The sequence below is a fragment of the Pyrgilauda ruficollis genome, unplaced genomic scaffold (genome assembly GCF_017590135.1).
Source record: "Pyrgilauda ruficollis isolate IOZ18807 unplaced genomic scaffold, ASM1759013v1 scaffold220, whole genome shotgun sequence".
Classification (NCBI taxonomy): Eukaryota; Metazoa; Chordata; class Aves; order Passeriformes; family Passeridae; genus Pyrgilauda; species Pyrgilauda ruficollis.
In genome coordinates this window covers 13,680-38,862 of record NW_024521429.1, presented here as the reverse complement: position 1 = coordinate 38,862, position 25,183 = coordinate 13,680, and the positions used below count along the sequence as shown (strand labels likewise).

At 50.6% G+C, this 25,183-nt stretch overlaps 1 protein-coding gene across 6 annotated transcripts in view; it reads left to right on the top strand.

Moving 5' to 3' along the window:
* RUSC2 (RUN and SH3 domain containing 2) overlaps window positions 1–25,017 on the top strand; it is a 57,951-nt gene extending 32,934 nt beyond the window's left edge. For 4 of the 6 annotated variants that reach the window (XM_041468594.1, XM_041468597.1, XM_041468596.1 and 1 more), the window contains 11 exons: window positions 8,243–10,315; window positions 12,575–13,360; window positions 13,851–14,051; window positions 15,203–15,346; window positions 16,261–16,337; window positions 18,380–18,554; window positions 19,230–19,335; window positions 20,374–20,420; window positions 21,347–22,319; window positions 22,924–23,097; window positions 23,410–25,017. In XM_041468594.1, coding sequence (XP_041324528.1) covers window positions 8,350–10,315; window positions 12,575–13,360; window positions 13,851–14,051; window positions 15,203–15,346; window positions 16,261–16,337; window positions 18,380–18,554; window positions 19,230–19,335; window positions 20,374–20,420; window positions 21,347–22,319; window positions 22,924–23,097; window positions 23,410–23,590 — 4,830 coding nt within the window. In that variant the 5' untranslated portion in view covers window positions 8,243–8,349 and the 3' untranslated portion in view covers window positions 23,591–25,017. The remainder of the gene's footprint in view (window positions 1–8,242; window positions 10,316–12,574; window positions 13,361–13,850; window positions 14,052–15,202; window positions 15,347–16,260; window positions 16,338–18,379; window positions 18,555–19,229; window positions 19,336–20,373; window positions 20,421–21,346; window positions 22,320–22,923; window positions 23,098–23,409) is intronic. The other 2 variants (XM_041468599.1, XM_041468600.1) reach the window with 2 other exon arrangements.
* Window positions 25,018–25,183: the final 166 nt, after the last annotated feature.

Sequence of the window (25,183 nt, the reverse complement as noted above, 5' to 3'; positions counted from 1 at the left end):
AGGTCATCTGCTTTTCCATGGTCTGGCCAACACTATGTTGCCTAAAGCCAGATTCCAGTAAGGGTTAGGAAAGAAAATCCAATGCAAGTGATATGTCACTTCTCTTTGAGAGGGCTTTCCAAAGCGTGGTGCAGAGTTGTGTGAACTGATAGATGCAAGTAGCCAAGGTGACCACAATCCACAGCTGAAGTGCAAAGAGTAGATTTATCCCATCACCTCGCTGGCTGGAAGGTTTCAAAAACAGATGGGGACACATGCCCTGCTAAGCTTACCCCATCTTAGAGGGACCAAAAGCACATGGGCCCATTCCGGGCCTCCACATCTCAAAGGGCCTGGCCCATGTGCAGTGCTTCACAATTCTCTGCTTTCTGTGCTTCTTATCTCAACTTCTCCCCATGGAGAGACCCAGGTGTGTGAAGAACAAGGTTTAAAACATTGACAGCATTCTGTTGTCTTCTACAGAAATTCCATTTCTCAAGACAGACAGAAAACAACACAAAGCAAACACAATACAGGAAATTTCCCACACTGAATAGTCTTAGCATCCCCCAGCTGCCAGGTTGTCTTGAGTGAAAACAACTCTGTTTTTCCTCCTCACTAAATTTTCCACTTTTAAGCCTTTTCTCCCTGCAGTGGTGTGATTTCTGGGGTGCTGTATTCCAGGCCAGGAATTGGACTTGATAATCCTGATGAGTCCCTTCTAACTCAGCATATTCTATGATTCTGTGATTCTAATTATAGGGATGCTACAGATCCCCAGCAAGCCCAGAAATCTCCAGTGCTGTTGAGACTATTGTGTCCTCTTGATGTCATCTCAGGAGCCTTCACCCTGCTGTGGACACCTGAATAAGAACAGCTGCCCATTCACCATTGCATGTAGCCCTCTGACAGACTTAGGGAACAGTTTTGCCACCCTGTGCAAGCACAGGTCAGGAAGTGGGCCTTGATTCCTGAAGCCTAGCTGAGTTTGATGCCTGACTCCCTCAGCCAAACACTCCATTCCCTGCCTCCTGTGGCTGTTGTGGTGGACAGTTTTGAGCTCACAGTTCCTAGGCATAGAAGGTGCTGGGAAAACCTTCAGTCCAGATTTCTGCTGGCTTTGATTCAGGTTCACCGGCAGCTGATGGCTGTGGTTTTGTCACCACTCAGCTGCAGCTGCTGGTTCGTGGGGTTCTCAGCTGGGCAGGTCAGTAGAAGGAGCACACTGAGGAGGCAACCAGCTGGCAGCCCTGCTTTGCACAAATCACAGAAGCATACCATAGCTTGGGTTGGAAGGGACCTTAAAGGTCATCTAGTTCCAACCCCCTTGCCATGGACGGGGAAGCCACCCATTAGGTCAGGATTACTAAGGCCTGACCAAAGCTGTGCAGTTGGGGAGGGGTAGTCTTGGAATCTTTGAATACTGAGTGTGCCCAGAAATTTCATACGCTTATAGGATTTTCTTTCTTTCTTTCTGTGGGGGTTCTTGAGTGCTCTGGTGACCCTGCAAAACCCAGGCTCCAGCATCCAATCAGATCTGCGCTTCAAAATGGAACTGTGATTTCTGCTGTTGTAAGATCTTCAGGAAGCTTTCAGAGTGCTCAGGCAAAAAGATGCTGTGCAAGCATAGTCCCTCCTGCTGCTACTGCTGCTGCTACTAGAGTGTCTGTGATAAGAAAGGATTTACTGTGTCTGCATTTTAATTCATTAGCAATTTTTGTGTGATATGAACAGCTAGAACATCAGTCTTTTTCTTCTCTGCGGATTTGCATAAAGTAATTAGGAACATATGTGCTGGGGGCTGGGGCAGGGAGGAGGAGGAGCAGGTTCCATCCCAGAGCACCTCAGTGGATGCTCTGAGTCATGGCCTGTAAATGGCTCTTGCCGAGTGCCACATGCCAGATGATGAGTCACAGAGCAAGGGAGCACAGAAATGGGAGAAACTGGTTCGGTCACTGTCCTGGCTCCTGTGTTAGCTGGTATAGATCTGCTGTTTGAGCTATTTCTGATGTCTTGTGTAACTCTGAATGCACAGAGCAGCTGGGGCTTCTTGTCCTCTGGCTGGGAGGCAATACCTGCCTCGCGCTGCTCATGTCATCATCAGCAATACACTCACACTACACCCATTGCTTAGTTTTGTGTGTGCTGGTAACCCCTGGCCCGTGCAGCTCCTTTCTGCCAGCGGCACAAGGGCTGTGACTGACTGTCACGTGCTGTGGTTTCCATTTGGAACACATCATAATCCCATATAGTTCTGGGATGTAATGATACATTAATCATGGGCTTAGTCAGGCTGTCCTGGAAACCACTGGAAAAAGCCCTGGCCAAGGCAGGGCTTTGTGGAAGGAAAAGGGAAGTGGTCTTTTCAGGAATCACTGCACAGCATCACAAAAGGAATCAGCCTGAGCAGAGGCAGAAGTTTAGGAAGTATTTAGTCTTTCTATTTTTCTGCAGCTCCCTTTAAACAAAAAGGGCTGGAATATTCACCCTGGGAGCATGCAGACCACCCTGACTATGCTCCCTGTCCCGTGAGGCAGGGAAGGAGAGCTGGAGGTTTAGGATGAGTCAAACAATTAACATTTCCTTTTACACCTTGTTTTTTTTTTTTTTCATTAAACTCACTGGATGATTTAATAAAGCATTTAATGAAGGTGTAAATGTGATAGAGATGTATTAGCTGGCAAGAAAAAAACAGGTGTCCAAACAAATACCACTAAATAGACTCATCCTGCAACAACTTACAGGCTTACTCACCTCCTCCCTCTGCTTAAACATTCCCTTTGTTCAGACCCATCCCCAGACCACTCACCCTAAACCACTTATCCTCTTCTCTGATTCTGCTCCCTGAAAGCCCCCCAGTTTTCTGGAATCTTCCTAATAAATTTTTATTTAAAACCATCCAGTACTTTCTGGCAGCTTTTGTAGAACTGGGGCAGGGATGAACTGCAGTATTGCTGCTGGATGCATTGAGCCCTGAGATCCCCCACACTGTCTGAAGGGTGGTTTTCAGTTTGGATCAATCTCCCAGCCCTTTTGTCTGGAGGTAGACATACAGGGAATAAATTGAAAATATCTCTCCCCATGGAGAAAAGAGGAGATGTCTGTATTGTGCCTTTGTCTGCAAGATCATACAAACTGTTGCTTTTTTGCAGCATTTCTACTGGTGCTTGTTTTGTAGGGCTGTGAGATTTCTTCAGGCGTGTTAATGCAAATGCATTAGTAGGAGTCAGGGGTTCACATGGAACAGCCCTCAAAGAACAAGCAGCTCTAATACAAAATAATTTTTTCTATTTCAGCTTCTATGAAACTGAACCCCTAGCTTTTAACCCTGTTTTTGCATATTTCACCCTTGAATGACATGAATTTTGGTCTGCCTGAGGAAGGTGATGATGGCAGTGAAACCATAGCCATACAGAAGGAGTCAGCAATAACCCTCACAGTTAAAGGTTTCCTTTGGATACTCAATTTCATGGATGAAGTGACTGAGGTTTGTAGAAGCAATAATCTGTTCAGAAAAGCCATCCTCCAAAAAGCCAGCACTGCCTCCAGCTGACAGTTCTGATGATGTTGCACTTGCTTCCTCATCCTCTGTGCTCTATGCGCAGTCTTTTTACATTAAAATCACATTTATCTCTCATATCTCTGCATGCCTCCTCCCATGCATTAGATTTTATGAGGAAGCCTGTGTTAGTGTGAGCTGAACCCTGTCGCTCCATGTGCATGCAGGGGACAGTGCTGAGCAGAGCAGGGTATTAAGGGTTCAGCCCTAGAACTCCAAAATCGTGGGTGGAGCCATAACAAATATCAGAGTACACCTGGAGGTGTGCAGCCACCACACATAACTCATCAGCCCTTGGAGGCAATTGCAGCCAGGTCTGGTGGCTTCTGCATCTTCTCAGCAGTGTTGTAGAGGCAGGAGTTGGTACCCAAGGCCGAGGAGCCATGAAGCTACACCAACCACCTTTGAATTAGCACAGCATCCTCAGTTTTAGGGGCATGACAGGAGAGGGATTTGGAGGTCTCTGTGTAGTGGTCAGCAGGGACTTAAAAGGCATGGCATGCAGAGCCCAAAGGATTCTGCATGCTTCTGTTACCTGCACATGCTGCCTCCTCTCTAAAGCTCTCAGATCAGTGCTGAACCATCCTTTGCTGCTCAGCACTCACCTGCTTTTTACCTAGAGCTTTGCTGCAGCAAAGGAGTTTTTGTTGTGTGTATTTATTTCCGTGGGTGTACAATCATTCATGAGCAATTCTGTACCAAATGCAGCCATCTCACAAAAAGCTGTTCTTCCTGCTCTGTATTATCCTGTTTGGAGTGAAACATCCACAATGTGGCCCTCGCCTTCTCCGGGTAACCCTTAGCACCTCAAGGAAGAGCTCCCTGAATAAACAACCCGTATCTGCCATGTTGCAGCAGATGGTGTCAGTATGGAGAAGGCAAGAATTCTGACATTTGAAAATAAAATGGCTGATGTACAGGCATGTCTAGAGTCGTGGTGCTCCCTGCATGCCTACCTGCCTTGCGCTGCTATTACACCCTGTTCTAGGCAGGAATCAGTGCTGGATGCTGTGTTTGCTCTTGTGTGTGTAGCATTGAGCAGGATTCATGACAACAATAAGAAGAATGAATTGATTTGGCAAAAAATGTTCAGGTATGAACTGCCTGTCCACATCTGTACATTTCCAGTTGCAAAAGGGAAGTGAGGGCTTTATGAAGAACTAATCAAACCCAGCAAAATCTGTAACTAGTCTGCTTGCTATATTTTATTCCCCAACGTCAATGGCAGTGTAGCAGACCCTGAGTAGGAAGAGGAACGGTATTTCTGCAGTATTCCAGAATAAGGAAGGGTCATCTTCATTATGCAGGCAGGGAGGATGTTCTGATGTTGGGAACTGAACAGTCCCTGTGCCAGTGCCCTGCGTCCCTAAGTCTGGAGGAAGCCAGGAGAGGCTGCAAGGGAGAGAAAAGGAGTAGCTACGGTACAAAATGTCATGCCTATCCCTAGAGAAGCCATCAGAATGTCTCCTGGCAGGAGCTGTCTGCATGTCACCTGTGATCCTGCACCTCAGAGCCTGGCGCTGGGAGCACGTCATGGGTGCTGGCAGGATGAGCATCTGTCTACTGCAGGGTCTCTGGTGGCCACTGAATCGCAGCCCACCGGGGAGCCTGTGCTGCTGCTGGAGCCAGAGAGCTGGGCAGAGCCTCATTTTGCAGCCCGAGCACCGGAGAGACAGATGGGAAACGGCTGAGTGTCAGCTCTGACATTTTGCCGTCAAATGTCAAAGTGTGTCTGTGCAAGCCTGTCCTCCCACAGCAGCTTCTGTGCTGACATGAATTGTGTGTTGCTCAGCGGGGCCTGTCAGCAGATGGGTGCTGGGAGCCTGCTCCAAGCAGCCATTTCCCAGAGGCAGCAGAGACCTGGTGCTTCAGCAGTGAAGTGAGCTGCCATCATGGTCTGTATCTCCAAAATTACACTTTTCAGCTGGTTGCATTGTGGCAGCACTTGAAATACAGCGAAACCTGGTGGAGAGATGTGATCTGAGCGTTATAATCAGATACAAGAGCAGTAACAAAGGTGGAGTGGGCTACATGAGTAGATAGGCACTGGGAGACCAGCTTTTTACCCAAAATGTTTGTGAGGTGGGAGCAGGAAGACAGGATAAGCTTCTGCTGAGTACAATAGAAATAAACTCACATAAACTCGGAGCTCCTGCTGTGCCATCAGTGGTGCACAGGGACCAAACTTGGGCAGGAACACCCGTCCATCAAGAGTCTGTGTGTGTGTGTGTGTGTGTGTGTGTCTCTCTCTCTGTGTGTCTGTGTACTCTCAGGGTCAGGAGCTGCTGTTATCCACAGTGACTCTTGAGGATCTTAGGAATCCTTGTTGAAGAAAATTGGTCCCCCAGGATCTGGGCTGAGTAGAGATCAGCCTCTGTGACAGCAGCCATGGGAAGGGAACCAAAGGCTTGTGAGACAGTGAAGTCACTGAAAGGGGTGTAAAGGCTGATAGAGGTTTTAGGGAGACTACAGGTGAGGGAGAGTTCAGGGTTGCACAGTTAGTAGTCCTCTTGGATGTTCACCACCTGGTCCAAGTGGTCCTTTCTTCCTCAGAGCCTAAACGTGGATGAAACATCCCAGGAGAAGCAGACATGTAGGTGAGTGCCCCGGCCATGTAAGTCTCTGGTAGCATCTACCAGAAGGCCTGTCTGTTCTCTGACACTGGTATTAGCATTAACTTTTGCATTATTGGATGTTTACTGCAAACATTAGCTCTGTGTCCATCTTTGTGTTTTTATTTCCTGCCAGCATCATCCTGTGTCTGTGAGAAGCACTGCTGTGCGTGGGAGGAAAGTATTTCTTTTGATCATTTTTACCATCTTCTAATTGCTATTCTTATACCTTGAAAGAAGTGAAGTTCCTGGTGTTTCTGTGTAGCTGTCTCATTGCTCATACTCTCGTTCTAACTTCATTTAACCCACATTTCTCACTTTCCCTCTTGTGCTCCCATGTGCCTTTGCAGGTCTGCTCCAAATCCATTATCACCCCACAGTAACAAATGCTAAGGTAAGGTAGGTAAAAGCCACAGAATACCACTTTCTGGAGTCTGAGGTCAGTGGTGGGGGCCCTGGAGTCCAGAGCAATCCCAGGATCCCAGGATGCAATTTTCAGGGTGTAGTGATCACTGGGAATGCCTGGATGAGTTATGGGATGTGTAATGCTGACCAAGGGTGCTTGGGCCAAGGTTTTCAGAACAAGTGGTTGATCTGTGACAGCATTAGGTAATTTTTTAATCTCTCAGACTCATCCTGGATCACTGCTGCCTTTTGTGGTTTCTCCCTCTCTTTGCTGCCTTAGCTGCCTGCTGATGCACTTGTCTGTGTTGGATTATCTGATCTGTAGAAGAGAAGGCAAGAGGAAAACCCCCTCCAGGCTTATGCTGGAGATACTTGTAGACTGGACCTTGGGGTTAGGTGAGGAGGGAGAACTGGATTTGTCCTTTGCACTCCAATGTCAAACACTGGTGAACATCTGTAAGAAAGATGAAGAGAGACTTTTGACACAAGTAGAGAGTGGTGGGACAAGAGGGGAAAGCTTTAAACTGAAAAGTGGCATGTTTGGATTAGATATTAGGAAGAAATGCTTTACTGTGAAGGTGGAGAGGCACTGAATTGGATTCCTCAGAGAAATTGCCCCATCCCTGGGAGTGCTCAAGGCCAGGTTGGATGGGGCTTTGAGCAGCCTGGTCAAAGCCCAAACCATTTTGTTATTCCTCTGGCTCTGTACGAACCTGCTATTTTGTGGACACAGGGAGACTGGGGTTCTTAGTGTCCTGCCTGTGCAGTGCCCTGCCTGTATGGCTCCTGGGACGACTGGCAGTCACACTGTTGTGAAGTGCAGCAGGTAATAAGCAGGTAAATGACACAGATAATGTGGCAGAGAGATATGATCCCCTCCCAGACCACCGTAAGCACCAGTTTGAGCTGAGGTTTCACCATCAGCCAAAGGTCAGTAAAAGTCAGTGTGCTGTGTGGGACCTATTTGACCAATACCAGCAGCTCCCCATGGTCCCACTGAGGTCATTCACTCCTTTTCACTGGGGAGATCCTTGTGTACATAACTAGTTGCATATTTTGGCATGTCCCCCTGGCACCATTAAAAGGGCTCAGGACCTCATGGATTCTCCTGGATTTTGGAGAGGAATGTCTGTTGCTGCTTTTACATTCCAGTCTGCTCCTGCTTTCCAGTCTCTTCCTGGACATTAGTGTGTGCCTGTTGCAAGACCTTGCCATGTTTGGTTCTTGAAGGAAAGTTCAATGTACCTAAAAGGAAGCAAAGATGTTCAATCCAGTGTGAGAAGATGGACTGCTCTCACCAGAGTGCAGTGCTTCACTTCAGACCCTGTGCAGTTTTCCTGTGAGCACACAGTGCCATCTGCAGTGAGGTCTTTGTTTGGCCCAAATCCTGTACAGCCCTTTGGCCTCTTGACTGAAATCAGTTACTCTCTCCAGATATCTTTGAGGGGGGTCAGGTGAAATCAGAAGTGTTGTCCCAGGAGCCTGCATGGAGGGTGATGTCTTTGTTTTACTTTGTGATGGTTTGTTTCCCAGAGTAAGGACCTTGTGCTCAGGGATTTGTGCTGACAAGGAACCAGTCCATTTGATCCTTGTCAACACATGAAATCTCCAGTCAAACCAAGGATGCTTTAAATAGCCACTGCCTTTCCTGAGAGGTGACTTCCTTTGTGATTTTGTCTCTCTGTAGGTATCTGAATTCCCTCATGAGAAGTGTCCTCCCTGCCTCTCATGTGCAGCCCTACCTGTTCATGGGTGGTACCAGCTTCACTGATGCCCTGAAGAGTATTCCTCACCATGGATAGTCCACCCAAACTGACTGGTGAGACGTTGATTGTCCATCACATTCCCCTGGTGCATTGCCAGGTCCCCGATAGACAGTGCTGCTCCGTGAGCAAAAGGACCAACCCCTTCTGCCAGCCAGAGCTCAGCATTACACGGACCTCTGCCCTTCCAGACAGAGACCTCTCACAGACTGACTCCTTGGTGTACAGCAGCTTTCTCCAGACCTCTGAAACCTCAGCCGAGGCCTCAGATCACAAAGAAAGAAAAGCAAGGGATCTGATTGTCCCTAGTGTCAGTAAGCGACACAACCCTTTCCTGCTCAGTGAGGGTGAAGACCTCAGTATTTTTGGGGATGACTTGGGTCAAAAATCTTTCCACCTTCACAACTCACTTGTTGATGGCAAGCCTCCCTTCAATCTGCAGGATCTGGCCTTGCCCCCTTTCCACCTCCACGACTCCAACCACATTGTGAAATCCTGGAACATGGCCAGCCGGTCTGGTGTGGTGGACGGGCAAGAGGACAAACTCAGCAGTGACGACATCCAGAAGAGGAACAATGCGAACAGGTGCCATCAGGCCTCGGAACGCATGGAGCTGGATGAATGCAGCTGCCATCGTGGCAGCTCCTCCAACTTCTCCTTCGACAGTGGTGACCAGGAGTGGAACCAGAACATGGGTGAACCGCTGAGGAACCAGGATACCCTGCACAGGACATGCAGTTGTTCCAGCTCAGAGATCCAGCACTGTCGCTGCTACAGTTCATCAAGTCAGTCTGAAGTGATTGACCAACAGATGGGCTACATCAGTGACTCTTCTTGCAACAGTTCTGATGGCGTCCTGGTGAACTTCAGTGCTCTCTACAACAAAATGAATGGTCAGCCTCAATCCAACCTGAATTCAGCTAACCTGTCCTGTGACTCTTCCTTCTGCAGCCACTCAGACACAGGAGCTTTTTACCTGGATTTACACTCATCACCCACTGAATCCAAGATGTCTTGTGAGTCGCATAACCCAGAAAGTTCGGGGAAGGTGTGTGGGTGTCAACACTCCTCCTCACCTGTCCTTGATGCTAACTGCAACTCCTACCACCTCCACTGTGAGCCTTGCACATCGGAGAGCTCAGACCTCACTGCCTGCTTCCAGAGCCAAGCACGGCTTGTTGTGGCTACTCAGAATTACTATAAGTTAGTCACGTGTGACTTGTCTTCCCAGTCATCCCCCAGCCCTGCGGGATCTTCCATAACTAGCTGCTCAGAAGACCAGACCAAGGGTAGCCCAGCCCAGCCCACAGAATACTATCTGTTCAGAAGGCCCGACTTGAGACAAGAAGGCAATGTAGAGTGCAGTGAAGAGGAGCCAAAGGGAGAATCCAGCCAGAACATGATTGAGGGTCAGGTCTATGTCAATGTGTCACCGCCGAATCTCAACACAAGCCGGCAGCGCTCCAGGAGCTACGATCAGAACCTGGACAGGAGTCCTGGCAGCAGGCTGGGCTCCTTGGAGCGCATGGTGAGCTGTCCAGTCAAGCTGAGTGAAAGTCCAGCAATACCCATTCAGAGCTCTCCCCCCAAGAGGGTGACATCGTTCGCTGAACTGGCTAAAGGACGGAAAAAGAATGGCACCTCCCCACCGCACCGCTCCAGTGGTGATTCTTCCCTGGAGTTCTCTCCTATCCCTGAGACTCAGCGGGATTGCCCAACCTTCCTTGAAGAAAGAGCTCGGCGCAGCCAGAGTCTTCCACCCATGCCCTTCATCCATGGCCTGAACCGGAGCTGCGAGGGCTTCTGTTTGAATCATGCTTTTGGGGACAGCCAGGCTTTGTGTTCCACCAAAGACTCCGTCTCCAGTGAGAAGGTCCCCAGTGGGCATGGGGCAGGTGAGCAAGCCTCTCTCTCCCTGCTGACGGAGGCAGATGCCAGCTTCTCGAGTGGCTCTGCCAGTGGCCACGGACAAAAAGATGTTAGAGCCCGAGCAGACGGTAAGGAGACAAGGCAGAAGGGAGAAGTAAAAAGGAAGGCAGCTCATTGGGATATGAGGGGAGCAGCAGGGAAACCTGCATGGTGTTAAGAGACCAGTGTCAGGGCAGTTTGGTTCCTGGTCTGCCAGTCCCTGGGACAAAGTCTTGCTGTGCTTTGTCACAGAAGCCTTTCAGTCTCATATCAGGGCAAGTGTCTTGTCCTTGTATTTGTAAAGCCTCGTGAGGTTTTGTTCATACCTCTCATGTGGTGTTAGCAAGGACACGGCATTAATACTGAGAGAGTCTGTGCAGCTTGAAGGGCTGTATCTCTTCCAGGGAACTTAATGTACTTGTCCATGAGAATCACCTGTCCTTAGCTCCTAAGACAGAGATGTTAAAATGTTCAGCAGAGTCATAGTCACAGCCTTTCTTTTTTGGAGTTATGTGGGGCAGAGGTGAAAGGGGAAGAGGCATAGCCAGCAGTCTCCTTTCCATACAGGTCCTGGAAGCTCACACAGTTTTTGCTAGGACTTAACAGTGTGAGTACCACAGAGTCTAATCCGTATGTTTCTGCTGGAATATCCTGGTCATGTTCCCCACAGTGCTGTGGATTGCAGCAAAGGTTCCCATGGAGAGCCACTGTCACAGCTACCTGTGTGGGGAAGCCTGTAATTTGTGAATTGTATTCCACCTTGATATTGCTGTCACTTGTTCTCATGAGGAAGCTGTGTGACATTCCCTTTGGAAGTATGGCCATTTCTCCGGCACTGTGGGAGACCTCTGTCTCTGCCCTAGGCAGATGTTTTACCTGCTTCCAGGTAAAAGCCCTTCTAAAATGCCTCTAACCAGACATTGCTGTAAATAGCCCCTACTATGTAAAAAAACCTGTTGTGCATTAACAGACTGTCTCCACTTAATGTTCTGAAAATTTCTGGCAGGAGGTAAGAATGTGGTTTATTGCCATGGCAGGGGCGGGAGAGATTTTGGCCTTTGGAGAAAAAGGGTTTTAGTTATTGTCCTGTTTGTTTATTGAGCCTTGAATGTGTGCTTGGTGTGGGATGGCAGTGAGGGCAGCCACTGGCTCTTCTGGGAGGAGGCAGCATGGCAACAGCCCTCTTAGCTTCAGAGGGAGGGCTTGGAAGGAGCAGGCCCTGCTCAAGGTGGAGGGGGCAGACAGGAGCTTTCAGGGTAATACATCCCAGCAGTTGCCCACCATGCCAGTGGGGTCCCTCCTTCTGCACTGTGACAGCAAGACAGGCATCAGGGCTGTGCAGGCAGCTCCTGCCTGTAGCTGGAGATGGAGGCATATATGCTGTGCTCCAGCCCAGAGCAGTGTGCAAGACTAGAGGCTCTGAGAGGGGCTAGAGGCAAAGAAAGCCGTGCTAAAAGCTGGCTACAGGAAGAAAGGTCTGGAATACCCCACAAGCAGCAGGTACACCAGGGCTGATCAGGGATCTCAGTCAGCCCCACATATGCACCCAGTGCTGTGTGTGTTTTGCACTGAATGCACAGTGTGTCACACTTCAGATGTGTCCCTCAGGATATTTGTGGCTCCATCAGGAGCTGGAGGCATGTAGATCAGCCCACCACACTCCCTCAGGACATTCTAGCACATCATTTGCTGGAGCAGACTGGCACTTTCCAGGGTTGGAGGTGGAATGTTGGGAATGTCCTGTTTAGGTCTAGAAGAGGCATGAAGGATGAAGGAAGCTCTGTGTTCCAAAGTGGGGGCAGTTACAGACAAAAGAAGAGGGAGGGAGAAAGGGAAGCAGGCAGCCTTTGCAACAGCACCAGTATATTGTGATGCAGGATTCAGAGCTGCAGTGCTATTGCATGTAATGCTTGTGCTGGGTTGTGCAAGTGCACGTGGGAGGGGACAGTCCTTTGGGATGAGAAATCTGACTCTACTACAAAGTGTTGGGCCTTGACTTTGTGGTACTGCTTGGGCAGAGGCATCTCAAGGCAGGCACCTGATCCCATGGCTTTGTGCTGTCCAAGGGGCAAGAGATTGGGAAAGGATGTGAAGCTGGTGACCCTACCAGGACAGACAAGGTCCTGGTGCAGTGCTGTGCTCTTGCCTCTGCACTTGGGGCCACATATCTTTTATCTTGCCAGCTCTTGATGTGTGTAACCAGTTCAGATTTGAACCACTCTGTAACTGGCCTCTAGCTTATCCTCTTCCTCCTGCATCAGAGAGCACATTCCCTTCTGCCTGTATTCTGCTTGGTGATTGTTGTTCTGCCCATTACTCACACTTTCTTCCCCTTTCTCTCCCTGAAGGTGGTGGCTCAGACAGCAAGCCTGTGGTACGCTACAGCAAGGACCAGCGTCCCACAACCCTGCCCATCCAGCCCTTTGTTTTTCAGCACCATTTCAGCAAGCCACCCAAGGCGCGTGCCCTGCACAGCCATTTTGCCTCCAGCCTTTCCCAGCTCTACAGCTTGTCCAGCAACCGGCCTGCCAGCCAGCAGATCTCCAGTTCCCAGTCCTCAGCCTTGGCCACCTCGGCAGAGCAGGCGGCGGTGGCGGGGAGCCAAGCCCATGGCACGCTCGTGACCCAGCGCTCGGCAGACGGAGCTGCCTCGCGCGGTGATGGGGGCATCAAGAAGCCTGGCCCCGAAACAACCCGTCCGTCCCCGCTGGGCAGTTACTCCCCCGTGCGATGCAACGTGCCTTTCTTCCAAAGCGTGGACTCCTCTTCCTCACCCACCTCTGAGAGAGCTGAAGACAGCCAGCCCCCCAGAAGCAGGTCCTGCCCCATCTCTGCTAACCTGCTTCCCATGAGGTCATCTCCTGCTGTCAGTGCCATGCAGCCCTCCAAAGCCACCAAAGCTGACACCCTGAGGCAAAAGGAGAACCCCAAACTGATTCCCAAGAAGGAGGCCCCGCTTGAGCCAAGCCCACCACTCTCTGAATACCGACTCCACAGTGGGTCCCTCCCACCCCTCTCGGTGGGTGGCATGTCCATGAGCAGAGTAGGAGGTCATGCAGATTCACACTGGAGAAGTGGCAGTGAGACTAGCAGCTCTGGTCCCCTGAGCAGCATGGGAATACGGCCTGTCAATGGTAGGTACCCATCCTCCTAGATGCTAGTCTGGAGCATCTACAGCTCCCTGTAGCTATGTCTGCTCCCTATAGTGCCACCATTTCCTATAGCCACAGACCAGGATGAAATTGCATCTGGATGCTGCAGGAAGACCTGCAATAAGAGCATGTCACTCCAGTGCCAACTCCTACACTGTGTCTCCAGCAAGGGCAGTGTGGGCTGCTGGTTTTACAGCACCCCATGCTGGGTGCTTGCACCCCAAACCTGTTGCCTCTGTGCCTGCAGCCACAAGGGCACGCAGGCTCCTGCCCTGCTTTGCCAAGCAGCGGCATCCACCTGTCTCCATGTGCATGTGCTAGTGTCCTGAAATGCTGCTGGACCTCTGAGTAATGTGCTGTCTCTCTTTCTCTGTCCTCCATCTTTCTCTTACTCTCCCTTCCCGCTTCCCTTCCGCATCCTCCCGTGTGCTCTCGTCATCCTGTCTGGTGCTCACTGCCTGCGGCATCCCAGCGAACCACCTCTCCCCCCAAGCGCTGAAGTGGCGGGAGTACAGGCGGAGGAACCCCCTGGGTCTGGACCGCGTTTCAGGGCTGCCCAGCTTAGCGGGCAGCCTGGACAGGAGGCAGCAAGAGCCTCGGCTGAACCGGGGCAACCCCATCTTTGAGCTCCCTGGCGCTCTCAGCACCAGCCATTTCCACTGCAAGCTGAACGGTGCGCACCACCTTTCTGCTGGGGGGTCTTGGGAGGTGACCTTGGGATTCAGGCTGAGTTTCCTCAGGTTAAGCTTGGATTCATCACTGCTCAGAGCAGGAGGGATGGTACATTTCTTCACAGCTGGGCTGAAGGATTCAAGAGGAAGGTGAAAATTGCTTCACTGGTTCAAATCTTTGTGGAGCCTTCCTTTTCCTTGAGGTGAGAGCAGTTAGGTCCAGCTCTGAGCTGGGTTGAAGGGCAGAGTGAATGGCCTAAGAGCCCGCTTAGATCTCAATAAGTGCTCCTGGACTGTGGTTAGCTGTAGTTTGTCTCACACAGGAGTTGGGGCCCTTGGAGATCTCAGATCTGTGCCCCATGGTGCCTGACCATCTGCCCCAGCCCTGACAATGTGCTGGGTGCTGAGCTGTAGATTTCATGAGGCAGCTGACAACACTAAAGACTCTTACAGGACTCTGTCTTCTCCAGACTTTGCCCTTAAGGTCTTCCCTATCCTCCAAAACCTGTGCAGGAAGGGCTGACAGGGGAAGGCTGCTTTTGACTGAACCTCTGACACTCCTGTGAGCAGAACAGTGTGGTCTGTCTGTGGGAGGAAGAGCATTCTACAGGCTAGCCTCAAACCATGGAGGGAATTCCTCAAAGCCTTATACTTCACCCCCCCAGCCAAAACATTTTCTCTATCTTTCTACAAGGGAAAATGCATAGCACGGACTCCAAAAGATGTAAGTCAAGCACATGGGAGAACTCCTGTGTATGTCACCCCTTGAAAACAGAGGCCATCCCAGAGAACAGGCAGCAGACATGCAGGTGGTTGTCTGTGGATGCCTGTGTGCAACAAGTAATGATTTCTCTGTGTTGACTTCTGACCCTGCTTGCAGCAGCATGGGGAGTCTGGTGCAGCAAGGTTTCCCTTAGCCTTAGCCCATGAGAGTGAACCTCTCAGAGCATCTTCTGTGGGCCCCCAGTCAAGCTGGAGGTGGTATTGGGTAGGCCATGGGGATCAATTGTGCAGGCACACACTGCAAGCCACTGCTGGGGTAGCACCAAGCCTGTAGCTTCACCATGCCAGCAGAGGACAGGTGGCATGAAAACTGCTGCTTCGGTGTGCAGGATTGGGGCTGATCCTTGTCCCCTCTGTCTTATCCTTGCAGGACAGTCTATGAGGCAACTCCAGCTTACCTACAATGACTTTTTCCCTGACTACTTCTCGCTAGCAGAGAAACCTCCTGCTGAGTTCTGCCTCTCCCCAGATGGCAACACAGAGTCCATCTCCATCGACTTGCTGCAGAAGAAGGGTGAGTCCATATATCTCTGGTGGACCATGTAATGTGCTGTGAAGTGTGCTTGAACTGCTTCTCCCAGTAAATATGATTAGAAAGGATCTTAGGTGCACAGGAATGGGCAGAGAGAGCAGACAGGCACAGGAGTGTGACCCTAAGGCAGGGCATGCTGCCACCCCAGGCTCTGTGTACAAAGGTAGACCTGTGTGTATCTGTGTGATGTTGCAGATTTGCTAACATGAGATTTTATAATTTAGGTGAAAAGTCTGTTCAGTCCTACATAAGTAGTATAAAATTGTATCAATTATATAAAAAGGTAGGAGAAAAGACTCCAGAGCAGGACGAGATATGGCTGTGGTGGGATCCATGCTACAGGCAGGGCTGGCAGGACTTGACAGCTGATTTGTTATCATTTCAGAGGCAAGGGTTGTGCAGAAAGGTTCCCAAGCCTTTGCCAGCTATGTGCTCATGATTACCAGGTGGCAGCTTTCCCTTCTGTTTCAGTTCTGTTCTTACGTTATCCTGGTGCAGGTGACTGATTATACACCACTGGCTTGCTGCTGAAAGTCATGACAGAACCTGCCAAATGCAAGGCTTCTGCCCTGCCACCCTGTGGCATCAAGGCAGCAAAAGACACATTGCCTCAGGTCCCATCTCTGCTGCCTCAGGGCATGTGGTGTGGAGGTGCTTCCTGTTCCTTGGGAATATTGACAGGTTGTCCTACTGGCAGTCTTGGTAGGTGAGTGCTGGAGCCAGCAGGAAGAGTTTTGGTGAGGATTTAGGATAGTCTCTGCATGTTTTTTGGCAGAGAGGGCTTGTGTGTAGACGTGAGCTTGCAGTGCCCCTGTCTGATTACTTCCAGGAGTGTTTTGTCAGACTCCATCCCAGCAGCCCCTCAGGCAGCTCTTTGACCTGTTGTTTTCCACTAGGTCTTGTGAAGGCTATCAACACTGCTGTTGACCTGATTGTGGCTCACTTTGGAACCAGCAGGGATCCAGGGGTGAAGGTATGTCTTGCATCCAGCTCCATTCTGGGTAGCATAGAGAGTACAGAGCAAGATTGCCTCTCCATTCTCTTCCAGTCTAAAACTACAGGTTATCTAACGAAGGCAGGAGTACCAAGAACAAATCAAACAAAGGTGCTGCACACTGTGCAGCAGATAGTAAATCTATGACAATTCCTGCTGCATGATGCAGTAAATACATGTATTTGAAGGAAGATCAGAAAAACACAGGTAAATTATGTTTATTAAACAAATAGGAGTAATGTCCAGCTTAGACTCTGAGTTGGAAGTAGTTGTAGGCTGTGAAAGTATAAAGGGCAAGTATTATGTATGTTTGTTCTGGTTTAACTCTTTATGTACTTACTATGGCTTTTCATAAGAAGAAACAGCAGATCAGCTGCACTTCTGGTCTGATGCAGCACACCAGGTCTTTTTTCTCATAGAATGGGGAGATGTGTCTCCCTCTTTCACATGTCCTTTGACTCTGGTCTGGCACTAGTACCAGGGTACAGTGCAGTGTCCCCTAGAGATCCCTCAGCATCTCACATTTTAATATGAGATACTGCATCATTTTAATAATGATAAAAAAGTGCATCAGACTTCACCCATCTGGGGCAGTTGGTCACACCCATGGTAGCCCTTACCATGAATACATTACAGTATTTAGAGTACATCTAAGGGGCTGGTGGTTTTAGGCCCGTGCTCCCCTCATTTCCCATTTCTGGAATAACACAGAAGAGCATCTAGGTTGCCCTCGGGCTGGCTGTCTTTGGCCTGTGCTCCCTCATGCCCCATTTCTAGAATAACACAGAAGCAGAACAATTTTGCTTGTGTTTGTACCAGGCATTTTTTGCAGTCCTGTGACACCCAGCATGTTTGTAGTGCCTCCTCTCAGTGCTGAATGCTTGGCTTTAGTCAGGCAACTCTGGGCAGCAATGTGACACTATTGGGACATGACAACTCCCCTGGCATGCCATCCCCAAGGAGAAACCTGACTGGGACAGATTCCAAAACCATTCAATCTTATCTCAGAGCCCAGTGTAATTTTGTCCTAATTACGGCTGTTGCTGATGCAGAGATTGCTGAGCAACAGAACTGGAGCTGTTGAGATTCCCATGGCTTTTTAGGGCTTCACTGTGAATTTCCAATACTTGCAGTGTAGGTTTGGGGAATAATTGCCACATTCCCCCATTACTTTGCTTATCAGACAGTGCTGTAGTTTTAACCTCGGGTTTCTTTATACATCAGTGTGCCAGGGGCTGAGTGTTCACCTGTCAAAAGGCAGCATCCATCCCTGCTGCTGCCGTGCTCAGTGGATCTGACGGGATTATTCCTGAGCCAAGTTCAGTTTCAGTTCAGGGCTTTTGTGAACCTGTGCCAACTGGTCAGTATAATTCCAGCTCAGCTGGTAAAATCTGTGCCCTGAGCACCATTGCCTGACCCATTTGGATAGATCCTTTGGCAGCTCAAAGAATGTAAGCAGCAGAATATGTCCCTGCTCTGCTGGAGCTGGGCTCTTACATGCTTCCTCTTCACCTCAGTCTGAGCTCTGGCCATCCATTGTGCCCTTATTTGTTCATTTATAGTAATCTCTAGGAGTTAGAGCTTGACATGTCACTGAGTAAGTGTTCCATAACCCCTCAGTGCTGGTAGTTCTATGTAGGTTGGTGCTTCCTGCTCCAGAATTAGCTACAAGAAAATCCACAGCAGCAGGAATATCCCCAGCTCTTTTCTTCCTCCAGCAGGAGAACCTTGTTATCCCTCTCAGGAGAACCAGTCTTACTTTCTAATTGGAATATCCTCTTCCCAGTCTAGGATATTCTTTTTTCAAATTACTACCTCTTCCCAGCCTGGGGAAGAGCTTGCAGAGAGCAATCCAGAACTGGTGTATGAAGCATCAGGAGTGAAGGCAAAGATCCTGCATGTTCAAGGAGCTGCTGAGCCTAGAAGTTGCTTGCTGGGTGTCTGAAATGGGGCTGAACTGTTTCCATGCATCTGTACCTTGAAAACACTTAGCAACACTCTCCCTGCCTTTTGTCCACTAGGCCAAACTTGGGAACAGCTCTGTGAGCCCTAATGTGGGGCATCTCATACTGAAATACCTGTGCCCAGCTGTGCGGGACATTCTGAGTGATGGGCTCAAGGCTTACGTCCTGGACATGATCATCGGCCAGAGGAGGAACATCCCCTGGAGCGTGGTGGAGGCATCCACCCAGCTAGGTATGGGTGTTGTGCAGCAGTGCCTGTGGTAGTTGTGACTGGGAGGTGCTGGGCAAGGTTGGCTCTAAGGATGGCAGTGCAAAACACCCATTTTCCTGCATGGAGCAGGGTGCACATGTACCATCTCTTTCAATAAGGGTGACACACTGCACTATTCTTCCCAAGTATTTGTTGTCATTTCTCCTGAAATTTGCAAATTCTCCCATAACAGGCCAAACCAATAAAAAAAGGGAGAAAAAACCCCAACAAAATTAATTTCACATTGGTTTCTGCATCATACTGGGAAGCCTCATAGCCTGACTATGGCAAATCTTCAGCTCTGCAGTTATCTCTGTGATTGTAGACACCCCAAATTGTAACCACACACCACAATATTCTCTTTTCACGCTGATTTTGAGCCAGTGGCTATGATTGTCACTGAAGTGTGGGAAGCAGGTCCTTGTGGTAATGAAACACTCCTGGAGTTTTGGAGTGGTCTGGGATGGATCACAGCCCATCTCCCTTGTGTAGTCTAAGTGTTGGTGTGGAGTGAGTTCACATTGGTGTGGTGGAGGGGCATGCACACACAGACATGGACACCCAGACAATGTCTGTCTTGTCTTGATGCTCCATCCTGTGGTGCAGTTTTGGCTTTGGTCACCACAGCTAATCTCAACAATTCGTTTTTCTACACAGGGCCCTCTACAAAATTGCTGCACAGCCTCTACAGCAAGATCAGCCAGTACACAGAGCTCACCAACCACACCATGCGGTTCAACGCGTTCATCTTTGGCCTTCTCAAGTAAGCAGGAACCCTGGGGTGGCCGCACATCCCTGTCCAGGGCTGGCAGCAGCTATTGGTCCTTGACTGCAGGCAGGCACAATGAGAAAATTTAAGAATCTGGGAAGCCACTTCCCAGAAGCAGGGTAGGGAAGGAAGAAGCTCTAAGCCTCAGAGAACTCCGTGCAGGTCAGGAGTGAGAATGAGTGGCTGTAGCCAACTGAAAAACAGGGTCAGTCTGTTTTAGCCCCAAAACATTAGGTGAGAAAACTCTGTCTGTCCAACTTCATATGAGGTTAGACATAATATATGCATGAGTTACTCTTGGAAATTCCTCTTTAAACCATTGTTTCCTGGAGCTGCAGTGGATCCCAAGGCATGAGGCTCTGAAGGAGAAATTGCCCTGGTCCAGGACTCCAGACTGGCCCTTCTAGTTTGCATAAGGAATGTGCACACTCTGCTGTGTTTAACAGAGGAAGGCAGCGATACGTTTTTGTGGGTGAAGCGATAAGTACTGCTAGGGTAGTGTTTCCCTGATCCTCTCTGGTGGTCAGCAAGAGCTCTGGCAGTGGCAACAGAGTTCCCAAGATTTCCAGATGTTGTAGAACTCCTCCAGGCAGGAACAACCTCTGCCTTGCTCTCCCCACACAGGGTGACCCCATTTGCCCTCACTGGCATATTTTGGGCTGAGCCACCAGCACTGATCTTATGTCTTAGTTTTGTAGATCATTTGCCTCTTCCACAGCATCCTCTTCTCAGCAGAACAAAGCTCTGTCAAGGACATAGGAGCCAAACAGTGAGGAATCTTGCTGCAAACATTGTTGTTCATGGTTCCAGTTGCACATGTAAAGCCATGTAGATGTTCAGTGACAGGCTGGATGTCTGTGATCAGGGCATGCTGATGGGACCAAGCCACTGTCCTTTCCCTGAGGTTCACAAGCTCATGCTTTGTAAATGCCCTTTTCCAGACACACTTCTTGTGGCAGAACAGTGAGGATGAATGGGGTTAATAGATTTTCACTGATTCTTTCTGATCCTGCTAATTTTCCATTCCTGCAGTATCCGGTCCTTGGAGTTCTGGTTCAACCACCTTTACAATCATGAAGGTAAGAACCTGAAGGCTGTGGGCTGCAGTGGGAGCCAAACTCTGCACACAAATACAGCATGGGATGGAAATATGTTTCTCTTGTTGCTCTCTCAGCTTGGGCTGCTCTTCTCTGCCCTGAGGTGAAGGACTAAGCTATTACACAGTCTCAATGTAGCAGAGAAATCCCAGGTGGAAGTCCAAACATCATGCAGCTCCTTCCACCTGAACCTGGACTTCCTTTCTCCTTCCCACCTGCAGCTAGTACCCAAGGCTTTTGGTGTAGATCCCTCAAACTATCTGCAGGAGATCAGATCTATGCCTCCCCAAATTTCTATGTTCCCTGCCCAGTGCCTGAGAGTTTTGTATATCTGGAGATGTGCACACTTACCTGAATCTTTTCAGGCATGGAGAATAGGAAGAAATGGAAAAGAAAACCTGACATACAAAAAGCAGATTTTACTGGATGTATCTGTTTTGTAGCAGAATAGAATAGAAATAGGAATGGAATAGAAATAGGAATAGAATAGAATAGAATAGAATAGAATAGAATAGAATAGAATAGAATAGAATAGGGTCTGTGCTTATCCTGGCTTTCTGAAGCAGAAGACAGCCATCTATTAGACCATCATTAAGACCTGGAAGTGTGAGTAAAAGTTGGGGCTGTCAGGTTATTCCCATCTTTCTTCCATGGCATTTGGTGGCAGAGGTCGTCTGGGATGATAGTCTGCCAAGCAAGTCCTGGCTGCAGGTACAGCTGGAAAGCTCTGTCAGGGCCAGTTTGCTGAGAGATCACAGAGCATCTGGTGCTCCCTGACCCAGGCCTGAGCCTCTCACTGTGACCAAAAACTGATGTCCATCTCCTTTTGTCATAGCTTCAGCAGCTTCATGGTGGCCTGGCAATGGTGGCAAGAGCGTCTCCTCTAATTAACGTATTTTTTCCTACAGACATCATCTTGGCACACTACCAACCAGTGGGCTTCTTGTGCCTGTCTCACAGTGTGTGCCAACCTCTTTTTGAGGAGCTCCTGCTCCTACTCCAGCCTCTCTCCCTGCTGCCCTTCAACCTAGACCTCCTCTTCGAGCACCACCTGATGCAGATGGGCAAAGAGCAGCAGCAGCAAAAGGAGCTGCTGCGTGTGAAGCAGGACCTGCTGCTTTCCGTGCACTCCACCCTGCAGCTGATGCGGACCCGGGGCAGCAGTGAGGATCCTGATGGCTGCAGCACCGCCCCTGAAGCATGCCAAGGGGGTGCCAGAGATGGTGACATCTCACCAGGGCACAGCCCACAGCAAGCTGTGAGTGAGAAGAGGGTCAAGGGAGTGGGAGCCTCCTGCGGAGAAGGTGACAGGGAGGAAGAACAGAGCAAGATGCGAGAGAGCACGTGGGAGGGGAAGAAGGACAAGCAGGCAGGCTGGTGGTACCAGCTCATGCAGACCTCTCAGATTTACATCGAGAGCTCAGCCGAAGGCTCAAAGTTCATCCGCTCTGAGAAGAAGAAAGCGGCTTTGAATCCTGCACCCAGGTCAGTGGAGACCCACAAGGCACCACCTCCCCGAGAAGGAGTGGTGGAGGGTGCAGAGGCTTGTCCTATTGCTGAGGGCACCTTGGAGGAGAGGCCCAAGGCAGCCAGCAAGCCAAGTCCTGAAGCCGTGGAAGAGCCCTTGGAAAAGCCCCAGCAGGTAGCGGTCGGCGAAGAGGTGAAGGAACGGAGCTGGCCCTTCTGGATGGGCAGCCCCCCAGACTCTGTGGTTACAGAGCTAAAGCGCAGCAAGGAGAAGGAGGCTCAGCAAAGAGTGGGAGCAGCAGCAGCCCCCCAAGAGGACAGCAGTACCAGTGCATCAGAGGGCAGCCAGCCCATCAAGTGGGGACACTTGTTTGGGTCCAGGAAGGTACAAAAAGAGCCCAGACAACCAAACAGGTAAGGGCTGTGGTGGTTTGGGGCTGAGAAGGGCTGGTTGACCTGGAGTATGGCAGTACAGGTGGAAGTCAGGCCATGAGCTGACCGCTGGGCTACACCATGGTGGTACATCAAGGGTCTGTAACCCTGCTCAGTCCTGCCAGCCTGCCTTAATTCCTCCCATACCCTTTCTCAATCCATCTCACAGGCTTTCCTCTCTGCCTGAGCTCTGTAACTGTCTTGGCATTCAAACCCTGCTACATGGCCCCATTATCACCCCATCCCTCCCAAAATCACATGTTGAGAACAGAACATAGAGCCATCCCTGTTGCTTGCAACAGGTGTGGGGGAAGGGTGAAGTTGCCTCCAGTAGCTGGGACCCCTGTGCATTGCCTCTCCCTCTATACACCCTTACTTCTCCTGAAAAATGACCACTGGAAATGTCCTTCTCAATCCAGGCTGTGGTTTTACATCTGAGCCCTCCTTGCCTGGAGACCTGAGACACTAGCAGTGCACTTAGTGCACAAAGCCAAACCTCTAAGGCATGACCTTGCTATGATAGCTCCTGCTCTGTTTTCCCGGGTGCAATTTCCTGCCACTGACTGCTTCTGTCTGCTGCTTCCAGGTTGCCCTCTGGCTGGCTGAGCTTGGACAAGTCTGTCTTCCAGCTGGTGGCCCAGACAGTTGGGGCTAGCATGTGGCGTGAAGCAGCCCCGGAGCCAGACCCTCCCCATCCAGAACCACCCGAGGCACCTGCTGAGGCACAACCAGTCCGGGAGATGTCTCCTCACCCTACCTGGTGAGTGACACCAAGTGGACAATCCTGCAGGTGCAGGAATGTGTTAGGTTGAAGGTGGCATGGCTCTGCCTGTTGCAGTTTGCCTGGCCCCCTTTATACTCATGGACCAGAGAATGGTTTAGGGCACTGATGCAGCTTGTGCATCGATCCACCACAACTCTGCAATCTGCACGTGATGGGGAGCTGGGAGGGCAGCTGGGAGCCTGGCTGGGGAGGGAAGCTGGGGGTGTTTTCCTCTCCCCCTGGACCTGTCGTGGTCCCTGGGTGGGGGTGTCCTGAGGTGAGCTAACCCTACTCTCCTTCTGCCTGCAGTGAGGTGAAAGCTCTTTGCCATCACATTGCCACTGAGGCAGGACAGCTGAGCTTCAACAAAGGGGATATTCTGCAGGTCATCTCCAAGGTGGATGGTGACTGGCTGCAGTGCAGCCTTGGCTCCGAGAAGGGACTGGTGCCCATCATGTACGTCACCCACCCTGAGGACGAGGACTATTGACACGTTTAGGAGGCCAAGCACAGTTTCCTGGGCTGCTGAGGCTCCTCTGGGATAGCCTACCCTGCCAGAGGAACAAACACAGCTTCTTGCTAGTTTCTTACCTTTCCTGCCATTACAGAATACAGTAACCGTAGGTGGTTCCTTCTTGCTCCTCCTTGTGCAGCTGCCAAAGGCCAACTTAGCCCCCCGGGGTCTTCTGCGAGCTGCACCTCGTATTGCCAGGCATCGCCATGCATGCAGCCACACCAGGGACCGCCTGACCCCCCCCCCCGCCCCTCACTGTCTGCAGCACCCACAGGCCATGGACTTGTACATTACAGGAATCCAGGCAGTCCCTGCCAGGGCAGTGCTGCCCCGCTGCGCAGCTGTTGGATGCTGGAGGGTACAGGGTGCTGGCCGTCCCCTGCCTGGGGGTGGCAGTGCAGTCTGCAGCCTCCATCATCCCCGGCATCCTCAGCTGAAGGGGTGGGAGCACTCTGCGTTGGCAGGGTCCCTGCGAGGCTGGGCTGATGGGTTGTGTTTATTGGGGCACTGCAAGGTAGGCTCCCTCACACTGGAGCATCCCTGTCCTAGTGTGCTGTAGTGGTTCCTGGTGGGTTGTACCGGGACAAGTGTCCTGTCACACTGCAGGGCTGGGGCTGTGCGTGGCCACAGCCAGGGGAGGGGGACGGGGTATGTGTGTGAGTGTGGAGCAAAGGGGTGTGAGGGGTTGTGAGGAAGGCACGGGGTTGTTCAGTGTTATGTAGGTCCAGGATGGGTAGTGCCACCCTGTGCAGAGATGGGTGCTTTGGGGGGAGGCCGTGTGTCCTCCACACTGAGCTGGGAACCGGTGCCTGGGAAGCCCTGGGATGCTCAGTGGAGGGCGCTGGAGGGGAGGGAATGAGGGCAGGGTCCCTGTCTGGGCTAGGGATTTGGGGGCAGTGCTCTCAGCAAGTAGATTGGGGGTGCTCCTAGAGGGAGCTGGGGAGCCTGGGGAGGAAGGGGTGGTGCTCCCTTTGGCACAGGGTTTCTGGTCTTGCTGAGCAGTGCCGTGGGGTGGGGGGGATAAGTGTTGTGCACAAACACAAGGGGATACTGGAGGTCCTGGGGTCCTTGGTAGAGGCAATGCCAGTCAACCCCTTCCTTGCCATGTTCATGCCGCCTGCTGTAGTGGGGATCTTCACCTGCCTGTCAGGTGGGGAACAGTGTTAATGAAAGGCCATGCCAGTATTTGGTGCCATGGCCGGCTTGACGCTGTTCACAGCATCGTGCCTGGGCTGGCTTCACCATGGCAAGGGGCCCTGGTCTTGCTAGGTTACCTCCTGCTTGTACATCGCTTAGCGGATGTTGCACCATATTTAATTTGTATCTCCCTGTTAGAATGAGGTGTCTCGCCTTTATTTATTTCTTTATTTATGATGCATATTAATAAAAAAGGTGCTGATTGAGTTCCCTGCTACCCAGACTTATCATTTCGGCACATCCTTGTGAAGGGTCTGTGGGTTACCTCTGCTGGGACACTGCATTGCAGGCTTCCTCCTGCATTCACCACAGCCTACACCAGACCTTCAGGAGGACATAGGTTGCTCCCAGCAGTCAGACCTGTCAGTTCAG